Here is an 11,565-nt window from a genome sequence, read left to right as displayed (position 1 = left end):
TGCATGCAAGCAACAGCAACAATAACAAGGTGAGACAGTGAATGCATTGGGCTTAATTTCCCAAGTGACTCTCTGTTCCTCTCTTTAGCACACACACACACACACACACACACACACACACACACGGCGAAAGGCAGGGGGAGGATGATCTGCTCAAATAAATGTTGTCAGGTGTGTTTTGTGCTTTACCTCTAATTCCGGGTGTTTATCCGTACTAATGAACAACTCTGAGTCAGCGCAAGAGAGCTAATTGTGAGTGAGTGTGTGTGTGTGTATGTGTGTGTGTGTAGGGGGAACATGGGTTAATTTAGTAGAAGAACATTGGAGATTCAGTGACTCTGACATTTATAGGCAATTAAGGATGGAGGAAGGAGGACAAAAAAAACATGGGATATCTAAAGGAGAGGAGAAAGTAAGGTATGCGTTTGGGTTTATGCAATTTCATGACATGCCAGTATCCAAAGCAAGTATGCAAAGCTGACACACTACAACTTATTTGATTGTTTTTCAAGAATGTTATCATCTATAGAATGAAGGTCATCAGTAAATATCATCACGTATATTGTTTTAGACGAACTGTGATGTTCAATACCTTGAAACTCAAATGATGCACCTTATTTCACCATGGCCAAATGTAAACACCCCATTTTAATTAATAGGTTTGTCTATTCCAGTGAGGACAAATCTTACAGTACAGTACAGTACAATGACATTCTATGGAATTGTGTGTCTTCACACAAAGCTTTTATAGCTTTGCTATGCGGCAATAGTTAGGGAAGCCCATTAAACACCTTTGGGATGAATGGGAAGACTTTTCTCTAGCTAGCATAAACACTGACTTGCTTAGAAAAATTATCTTCAAACTGTTGCTCTGTCATGACAATAGTTGACCTAATACAGAAAACTGACATACTGTAAGACAGTTTATGCCAATGCATCCATTAGCACCCCTTGAGGCAATGCTATGGATACAACTTATACAGTACTAAAAGAGTTAACTATAGCCAGAAGTGGTCTTATTCACACACTTGTGTAGAGTATGTTTCAAGCTAACAGCTAAAGGGCCTGAAACATGCTCTACGCAAGCACATGAATATAGACACTTCTTGCTATGCTAGCCTGATTTAGCCAAAAAGGAGCGATATAGCATTTATTAGCATAAATGTCTTCCTTTTTTTAATCAGTTTTCTTCTTCACATATCAAAAAGGTTTGGTAGCACTTTAGTATAGGGTCCAATTCTCACTACTAACTAGTTGCTTATTAGCATGCATATTACTAGCATATTGGCTGTTTATTAGTACTTATAAAGCACATATTCTACATCCTTAATCCTACCCAATACCTTAACTTAACAACTACTTTACTAACTATTAATTAGCAGTAATTAGGAGTTTATTGAGGCGAAAATCATAGGTAATAGTTAGTTGGAACTGGACCTTAAAATAAAGTGTAACCAAAGGTTTTCTCTAAATTGTTGTCATGGCAGAGCAACAGCTGGAAGAAAAGCAAGTTAGCTAAAGTTATAGTGACTCAGTAATAACACATAAGGATAATGTCACATGTATCTATCTGAAGGTAAATCTTATTGAGCTTTATTACTCCCAGATCAACCCAAGTACACTCATGTTAAACCAGACCATTTGTTGGCCAAGTGTTTGTGATAGTTCACCCAAAAATTAAAATACTATCATCATTTACTCACTCTCATGCCATCTCAAAACTTGTCTGACTTTCATTCTTCTGTGGAACACAAATGAAGATACTTTGAAGAATGTTGGTAACCAAACAGTTTACAGATGCTTTCCAAATGAAGCACTCTTTAACAGACATCTGCGAGACGTACATTTGCTGTCTGGGTACTTGCACAATAGGTTTCTGACCTAAGACTGAAAAATGTGAACGAATGTCAGCATATGTCCTGAGACATAAAAACCAGACAAACTCTGGCAAAAATTGTCACCCAATCTAAACTCACACACGCATTGAGTCATCGTGCCTGATGCCCAAACATTACACAATCCAGCACGGCTGACAGTCATGCTCGTTTCCATCGGCAACAGCTGCTGGGAGGCGATGATGTCGTGCCACACAATACGGCATGTGAGCGCTGACAAAGGCGGCACTGTGTTGGCGCAATGCCGTCACGGCCCGCTTCCTAGTTCGGCTGCCATCAACGTTTGCTTTTTTTGTTGTTATTGTTGCTGCGGTTGTTTAGAGGCCTGTTTTGGGGACTGGGGAGAACACAAGGGTCTTAACCCCCTGGTCTCACAAATAGCCACAAAAGAAGGGCGCATTCTGCAGCCGCAAACACACAACAATGTACCACACGAGGGGGGAAGTAGGTCATGGGAAGAAGCCCTGGATGTGGATGGAGATGTGCTGTGGGTAGACAAGGTAATTTAGTGCGCTGAGTTTTGTGAAGGTTATGGAACATCATGTATACTTGAGTCTTAGTGGCTGGTAAGGAAGTATTCCCAAGATATTCACCTTGACGACCTCTCAAATCCAGTGGGCAGTGTTTGCCCTCGCTCTTTCCCACTTGAGATTTATGTGTATTCTCATTAGTGGGCATTTTCAGTGTCTTTGTTAATTTCGTCTTGGGTCTTTCCACACCTGGAAGCACCATTCCTTCTTGTCCAAGCTTATCCAGTCTTTCCCAAAATACATATTTTTTTGGTCTTAATTACAGCCAACCTAAGGTTCAATCTTGTTTCAGAAACTTTCAGAACTTCTTGTACTTCCTAAAGGTACATCTTTGACTTTGTGGTCTTATTCGCACACTTTCTCTGGTTAATTGTGCTCCTAAGGATTTGCTCCCTGTCACAACTGGAGAACAGACCGTACACAGACAGCATGCAGCCTGCTTTCATTGGCCCCCTGAGGCCCTCAAGACAGCCTGGCTGTCCCGAGGGCCACACCCACAAACACAAGTGTAAATGTACATTCAAACATCTTCATCTCATTTAATCCTTCTTACTGTATACACTTACTTTGTCATTTATATTGTCTTAGCACACATAATCGCCTTAATTTCTCTCTTGCTTACTCGATGTGGGTGTACAGATGTACACGTCGGCAAGACAGAGCCACCAGGGGCCAATGAAAAACTGTGCATTGATATTGTAGCTAACAGGCAGTTTTGGGAATTGCTGGTCCCAGGATTGGAGGGTGGGGGAGGTAAGATAGAGTAACTGGGATTTCTCATAATATGTGGCACTGGGACGTAGGGACCAATGTATTGTAACCTGACTGAGAAAACACACTTCATTATGTGTCTATGTGCTGAGAGCAGAGGTTGTTAATGTTGTAGACAACAACAGGGCTCCTGAACTAGTATGTCTGCTGCAATAGGAGACAAATGTCATGATATATGGTGACAGAAACTGTAGAAGAAAAATAAAAGATGTATCTACTCGCATCAAGCCAGGGTATGATACAAACCAGAAGTTTTTTAGCTAATAAAGCAGCTCTGTAATTACTTATGATGCTCTAGCTTATGGGTCAATTTTTCCTTTCTCTTTGGAGTGTTACAAGCTCTTGGTGCATAAAGAAGATCTGTAAAGTTGCAAAGACTAAAGTCTCAAATCCAAAGAGATATTCTTAATAAAAGTAATGAGTCAACCATGCCCTCCTAAAACGGCTCATTCTAATACACCCCCACCAGTCTACGTCACGGTGTGGGAAGATTTACAAAGAAAAAAGGCGTAACTTTTATTCTCGCTGTAGTATTGTTGTTACCGCCGCTGCCATGTCGTGAAGAAGCTGTGTGTTTCGTTGTGAAAGCGAAACTACTTTATTTGGCCTTCCAAAAGAGGACGATATCCGCTTCGTCATGCCTAGAGCTGATTCGTGCTGGTCGCTGAGGGAAAACATGAACTTCGCGCTGTGGATCACCGGATCGGCTTTCACCGTGGACGAAGCGGAGTCCAGCCCGGGGTCGTCATGTGGTTGCCGCAAGCCCACCGGCCGCTCCTTCGTCGAATCCGCCAGCCACGCCGTTCTCAAGCCCGCCGGCCACCGCTCACTCTAACCCGCCGCCCGTTCCTCACTCTAGCTCGCCGTGTGTGATGCTATGTGTTTTGTTGTGAAAGCGAAACTACTTTGTTTGGCCTTCCAAAAGAGGACACAACTAGAAATCAGTGGTTAAGTTGTATTTACAACTCTGTTCCAAAACAGTACAACCCAAATATTCAAATGTGTGCAGCGCATTTTGCGGAGGATGAGGACTGTTTCCTGTGAGAGTAGCCTACAATGCCAGTGTCTGTTTCTATAAAGTGGGGCAGTTCCAACTTTGCAAGGACAGTCTGGCGCTTCTGACTCACAGCCTGTAAGTACGTTTTTTATATTTAAAGGATTTGCCACTGACGAGTCAAACGTAACATTTCCGCCTCACGCTTGAGGTATCGCCGCGCGATACGCAACGCGTAAAAAGACAGTATAAGTCATTATAATCAGTAATTATGTCCCCACTGGATGCAGCAAATGCCTAGTTTGTAACGGGTTTTATTGTTTTTGTCTTGTTGCCCCGGGACACAGGGCATCACAGTATGGTAAGGGGCGTAACATTTCCGTCACACGCTTGAGGTATTCAGCCAATCACAACGCACTGGATAGCTGGCCAAGCGTACACCTCGCTTTTCAGACCGATGAGCTTTGTAAAAATCAACGCGTTTCAGAAAGGCGGGGCATAGAGTAGAAACAATAATGTACAGTATGTGGAAAATAATGTGTTTTTTTAACCTTAAACCGCATAAACGCATTGCATTACACCAAATACACAACATTATGTTCTTTTTAGCAACATCATATGACCCCTTTAAGGGTTTTGTCAAGTATAGTTCAAAACGTCCACACATACTCAAACATAAAATTCACTCAGCATGACCAGAAGGAAAAAGAAATCTATAAACTACAATAACATATTACAGAACACACTTCCTTCTAATGCTAAGTTTCTTCCCGTGAACGATATTAGGGTATTTCTTCAACGTTTGTGCACCAGGGGATTATTTTTTATTAGCATAAGAAACTTTTTCTTCTGGTTACATGAAGATCAAATTAAAACTGTCTTGTTTATTTCTCAATTGCCTTTTATGTACAGATTCTATTGTTTTGTCATTGTCACAGACTCAGACCTTCAATCTTATAAAAACTATGTAAATTTAGCTTAAATTGATAAAATATGAAACATGTTTAAAACTATGATAATCTAAACAAAGAGTGTAATATAGTGAATGTTTATTCAATATTTATTTTATTAAAGTAATTGACCAACTTAAAAAAAAGTCCCCCAGTGTCATTTTTGTTCATAATAGTTTTTCATAAAAGGTTTTTTTTGTTGTTGTGGCAAATCACCTTTGAGCAGAACGTTTTATATTGTTTTTAAAATTCTAAACAAGCAGTTATTTTGTTAAATTATGAAAAAATATGAAAATATTATTTGATTGTATTTGGGAAAAAATAAAAATAGATACAAAATATATAAAATATTAAATTAAAATATGAAAGGGCATTTTCAAAAATAATAAAAGTAATAATAATTTCCATCACATAACCACATCACATCATTTAAAATAAGGTGAAAATGACACTGTAATGGTAATTTTCATTGCTTTAAAAAAGATGCTGGGGCAACTCAGGTACCTCCTGAAAAAGACAAATTAAACTAGTCTAAGATGGTATCACAACCTGGTCATCTTATGCTGGTTTAAGTGGTTTGTTTCCTCTAAAAAATGTTTGTCTTTGGCTCTGCCAACTTTAGTTATGACATTGGCTACTGCACTCAGCTCAGTGTGGTTAAATGACACTGGAGCAGTACTGATAAAATATGCTGTGTGCTTTCATACTGAAAAAAAAGCAGTTTTTTTAACCTCATGGATAAGAGGGTACTTTGGCACATTTGGCACATGATGGTACAGTCAGTGTGCTGCTGAAACGCATATGTTACAGCTGAGGGTGACTCGGTGAGTGTACCTATCAGGGAATGTGGTGATCTCAATAAGATATGTGTGTATGTGCGTGTTGTGTATCAGGGCATGTGGTTTCCTCAGTAAGGGGTCTTGCGAGTCCTTCAGTCGGACAGCTGGAGGATCCATACTCTCTTTCAGCTTATAATATTGTCTGTTTTGACCTGAACAGTGACTGACATACATTGGTATGATGCCAAAGATTTGTGTGTGTTGTTTAAATGCATAGCATATCTTGGAGGGCATGAACATTATCTCAGAATGAAGCTGGCACCATCTGTCTGTGGGACCCACGATGCTATGGCACAGTGGCAGGACGCCCCGAAACGCCATCCAAATACACACACAAACAGGGTTAAATGGGCAATACACAGATGTCTGTCAGAATTTGGGTTTCTTAATTGGATAACCTCTAATTTATCAAAAACATTGAACATGATGTTCTGAGGGCCGAGAGGCAATTAATGAATGATTGTTTATATTATTAAAAAGAAATAGATACAAAAAAAAAACTATTTAAATAGTCAAGAATTATAATGAGAGGTTTTACACTTAAACAGATCATGGTACTTTGGGGATTGTTGTCGCATGGAAAAGTTGTCACAAGGACTATATCTCAGAAAAGGCTGTGAATCAGATGTCCAGTTATACAAATAGTTGTTTCTAGCAGTGTTTTCCCCACATTATTATTATTATTATTTTTTAAATAAAGGTTTATTTTCCTGAGAAATAATGGTGTGCTCCTTAAGTCGGAACTGTAAATTACCATATTATTATATTGAAAACATACGTTAATAACAAAAAAATACAATATGCTTGGAAACTATAAAAATCTGATGCAATGTCGCCATCTGTCGGTTAGTATGAGCAGGCGTTGCAGTGTCGATGTTTCTGTGTTTGACACTTTTGTCTGACTGTTTGTTCAGCTGCGATGGCGGTAACGTTAGATGGACTCGTGTGTTTTTAGTTTCACTGGTTTGTGCATTTGCTGATTGATTAATAAATGGGAAAAAAGAGATTCAATATCAATTTGGACGACACCGCGTTCACAAAAGAAAGAAGTCCGGTGGGTCCCCCCCCCCCCAATTATGATTATGTTGCTATAGTGTGTTGTAGTGACTGCTAACTGAGAGAATGGAGGTTTCGAACCCCACAAAGCTTCATACATAAACTATCACCTATCAAACTAATCTGTGGGATCGAACCTGTAATGCATGTACTTTAAGTATCCAAACTGCGTTAAACAGCTCTACTAAAAAAAGTTAATAGAGACTATTATGTAAAGTGAGGTCTGTCACCCTTACAAGACAAAATCAATAAAATCACAAGCGCGATCTGCCAACCTCATGTGAAACTTTCACACACTCTTTGCAAGTGTACCCGTAACAAGGTGTTGATGACTCGAAACATATTTGAAGCATCACATTGCCCACCACAACAGGAACAGCCCAGCACATAAACTACTCTCGGCCTACACGTGCAAAACTAGCTAAATTGACAAAAAAAAATGTTTAGTTAATCCAAAAATGACAATTATGTCGTTTACTCACCCTTAATCCAAACCCATTACTCGAGAATCCCTTTCCTCTGTGGGTCATAAACGGTGGAAGAATATATTCGCTACTCTTGAAGCCATGCAGGCCAAGTTTTTTTTTCTTCTTTTATGTTTTCTCATCTGCAAATCAGTTAATTGGCATAAATCATTATCGGCATATATCAAACATCAAATACGCTTTTTGCCCTGTACACACACACACAGAGAGAGAGAGAAAGAGTACTAACTTTATTAGGGATGGAAATTGTGTTTTGGGGTGAAAACAACGGCAAAACTGTGGGACAGTAATTTAAAAATATTATATATATATATATATATATATATATATATATATATATATATATATACACAAAATAAATATTTAACTTATTTTCTTCATTGTTTGTATCATCATAGTTCTACACTTCTTTTTTTAAACATGATATTTTCTAATGGATTTTCTTGTTGCATATTTGAAAGTGAGTCATGGGCAAGGCTAAAACAATAAGAATCTGGTGTTCAGTAAAAACATAGTAAAAAGTGTCTGAGACTGTTTTAATGTGACCTTCATATAACAAAAAAGTTGTAAGAAACATTAACTATCATAACATCATAAGTGGATTTAAAAAAAAGAATGGTACAAAAGTGCATATGGCCGGTTAGATTCCATTAAAGCACTCAAGTGGCAGTGTTTATTAAATGACTCGAGTAACCCAGTTCCTTTTGTTCACACATCTTTATTGGCATCTTTATTTAAGGCCAAAGATGTTCAAGTAGAGACCTCATCTGCTCAGAGTGCTCCTCCAGCTTCTGGCCAACCACTGTCCTATGCAGAGTTTGTTGTTCAGAGCAAAAACAGGGCTCTTCAGGGAGCAGCCCATGGACCAGAGAAACAAAGTAGGAGCGATGTTGCAGGGCAAACCAGTGTATACACAGCTGGTAGTGGATCAGTTAGTACGTCCTTCACAGATTCTGGAATACCTGAGACTGAGCAGCAGGGACCAGAAAAAGTACCAACAGAAGATCAGACGAAAGAGGAAAGTCAGAGTTCGGAGAGTTGTATCATTCCTCCTCATCTCTTTGGATCTGGAAACAGTAGCTCCTCCAGCTTCTGGCCAACCACTGTCCTATGCAGAGTTTGTTGTTCAGAGCAAAAACAGGGCTCTTCAGGGAGCAGCCCATGGACCAGAGAAACAAAGTAGGAGCGATGTTGCAGGGCAAACCAGTGTATACACAGCTGGTAGTGGATCAGTTAGTACGTCCTTCACAGATTCTGGAATACCTGAGACTGAGCAGCAGGGACCAGAAAAAGTACCAACAGAAGATCAGACGAAAGAGGAAAGTCAGAGTTCGGAGAGTTGTATCATTCCTCCTCATCTCTTTGGATCTGGAAACAGTATTATTGTCAGTCCTCGACAGGTCTGTATACTGTATGTTCAATAAGGCAATGCTCAGTCATTTTACTTATCCATTTATAGAAAGAAATAAACTGTACTTCTGAGAATTTCTCTGATGTGAAGTAGCAGAATATATTAAAATGGATTTCATGCATCTATGCAAATACGTGTCAGTATAAACATCCAAACATAATTCAAAATGTACTGACTGTAACTTAGTTGATTTGCACAATATAACTTGCAAACGTAGAACATGATTATATAATATTATGTATTCTTCTGTCTATAGAGAGGCAACCCCATCCTAAAGTTTGTGAGAAATGTTCCTTGGGAGTTTGGAGAAGTTGTGACAGACTATGTTTTGGGGCGGACAACCTGTGCTCTTTTTCTCAGGTGGTTTGGTATAGTACAGAGAAGATATATTACACTGGTTAGAAAATTAAATGATTTGTAATACAACAGTTGTCAGTGTTTTGTGCTGTATGCCCCTCTTAAAAATTAAATGCAAATCAAAATACCTATTCAAAATAGGAATCCAAATATATACAAAGGGAACCTAGAAGCTTCACCAATCATGTACATAAATATGGAACCAGTGCTGTTTTGCACATTTGAGGCCAATTCCAAATCAACATATTGTTGGCTTTTAACGCAGTGAATCATGGAGGAAAGAAAGTAATAAGTTGATATTTGTATGATGTCAAAACCTGCCCCAGATTTGTATATTAAAAGTTATGAAGTATAGCAAACTCTACTGTAACCTTTATCTGCTTACCACTTGAATGTGTATTTTAAATCGGTGTTTGTTATTAAATTAGTTACTGAATGTCTATGCAGATATTTTAAATGCTAGTAAACTGTAAATAATACTTTATTAATATTTAATGCAATTAAATATTGAGTGTTCAGATATAAAAACCTGGGTGCAAGCATGTGTATGTGCACTTAAAACTCATTTTGTAAGTGTTATGTGAGAATGGAATCCTCTCAGTTAGTCAGGTGTGAAACCACATCATCCTGTCTTTGCAAAGAAAATGAGTGAGAAGGTAGCAGACATGTTGTTGCTGACAATCATGATTGGTATGAAAACAATACATCATAGATAATGTAGAATCAATTGAGAAATGTAAATTAACGAAAGCATTTTGCTTGTGGCTTGTTTCTGTGTATAATAATGTATTTTAATGTATATTCACTCACCCTCACCCTCCACTTTTTCCAAACCTGTATAAGTTTCTTTCTTCTGTTGAGCACAAAAGAAGGTATTTTGAAGAATGTTGGTAACTGAACAGTTAACAGTATTGACTTCCATAGTATTTTTTCCATACTATGGAAGTCAGTGGCTACCATCAACTGTTTGGTTACCAACATTAACACAGGGTTGGAACAACTTGTGGGTGAGTAAATCATGTGAATATGAATCATTGCAAAGGTTTTTAGTTCCTTAACCAATGGTTTAATTTTACTAAATTGCAAATGGAAAATGGAAATTCACTGTTTCTATAGGTCTTTATATTCACCAACCATTTATCAGTACAGTGTGTAATGCTTTAGTTTCTCTTTTTCTCAATGACCACAGTGTGCGTTACCACAATTTGTACCCGAGCTACATCCATGAGCGTCTAAAACAGTTGGGTCAGAGTTTCACCCTGAGAGTGTTGCTCATCCAGGTCGATGTGGTGAGTCTGTCTGTCTGTCTAAATCACTAATTAACTCACATTTATTTGTCTTTCCCATTCTTCACCCTTTCTCTAATGTGTAGGGTTATTTAAATCTTTTTTTGAATTAAATGCTAATTAAATCTTGATGGTCAGTAAAAAATAGCCTCTTAGTGCCAGATTTGGACATTTTAAGCAGCTCTAATTCATTTTTCAGAAAGACACTCATCATGCACTGAAAGAGCTTGCTCGAATATGCATCATGGCTGACTGTACCCTCATTTTGGCCCGGAGGTATAAGGGGATGGTTCAAAATAATCAAGCGGAAGGGGAATTCCCTTAGTGGCTTGTGGAAATATAAGGTGTTAAAAGTTACAGCTCTGTTAGTTTTTATTGCTTCAATTTTAGATTCTTTAACTAAACATATCAGTTTGTGTGTAAGTCCTGAAGAAGCAGGCCGTTACCTTGAGACATATAAATCCTACGAGAAGAAACCTGCAGATGTTCTGAAAGAACAAGTGGAGAAAAATTACCGGCCCCAGGTTAGAGCACAAAAACCTATGAATAAATCTAAAATAATTATGTTTGGTTCATTTCATTGCACTGATGTCATTATTCTTATAAAACATTCCTGATCATTTATTGTCTTTTTTAATACTTTATTTTTGTTTGACAGGTTACAGATTGTTTAACCACAGTAAAGTCTGTCAATAAGACAGATGCCATGACTCTCCTGTCTACGTTTGAATGCTTTTCCTTTATATGTTGCACAGTTAGTGTTTTACTTACACTACTGTTCAAATGTTTGAGGTCAGTAAGATTTTTTTTAAAGAAATTATTTTTTATTCAGCAAGGGCACATTTAATTAATCAGAAGTGACAGTAATGACTTTGACATTGTTACATAAAATCTCTTTGGTCAAATAATTGCTGTGTTTTAAACTATGTATTCATCAAATAATCTTGAAAAAATAAAATTTTCCAGAGTTTCCACAAAGATATTAAGTACC

At 38.1% G+C, this 11,565-nt stretch overlaps 1 protein-coding gene across 1 annotated transcript; it reads left to right on the top strand.

The window, feature by feature from the left end:
• The first annotated feature begins 8,407 nt into the window (after positions 1–8,407).
• On the top strand, positions 8,408–11,333 carry LOC107570013 (DNA excision repair protein ERCC-1-like). Its single transcript, XM_016256211.1, has 7 exons — positions 8,408–8,920; positions 9,188–9,291; positions 10,478–10,577; positions 10,774–10,850; positions 10,999–11,098; positions 11,233–11,297; positions 11,330–11,333. Exons 1-7 carry the CDS (start codon positions 8,408–8,410, stop codon positions 11,331–11,333), a joined length of 963 nt encoding a protein of 320 aa, XP_016111697.1.
• The last annotated feature ends 232 nt before the right edge of the window (positions 11,334–11,565 follow it).

This window comes from Sinocyclocheilus grahami, unplaced genomic scaffold (genome assembly GCF_001515645.1).
Source record: "Sinocyclocheilus grahami isolate Dianchi unplaced genomic scaffold, SAMN03320097.WGS_v1.1 scaffold28.1, whole genome shotgun sequence".
NCBI classification, from domain to species: domain Eukaryota; kingdom Metazoa; phylum Chordata; class Actinopteri; order Cypriniformes; family Cyprinidae; genus Sinocyclocheilus; species Sinocyclocheilus grahami.
The sequence above is the reverse complement of the archived record's forward strand: the minus strand, read 5'-3'. Positions and strand labels throughout refer to the sequence as shown.

What these genes read in the sequence shown, in the direction of transcription:
- LOC107570013 (XM_016256211.1), top strand. Translation starts at nt 8,408, where the DNA reads ATGTTGCAGGGCAAACCAGTGTATACACAGCTGGTAGTGGATCAGTTA. An exon ending in TGCTCATCCAGGTCGATGTG is followed by an intron (nt 10,578 to 10,773) that starts GTGAGTCTGTCT and finishes TTCATTTTTCAG; the next exon opens with AAAGACACTCATCATGCACT. An exon ending in ACCCTCATTTTGGCCCGGAG is followed by an intron (nt 10,851 to 10,998) that starts GTATAAGGGGAT and finishes TTTGTGTGTAAG; the next exon opens with TCCTGAAGAAGCAGGCCGTT.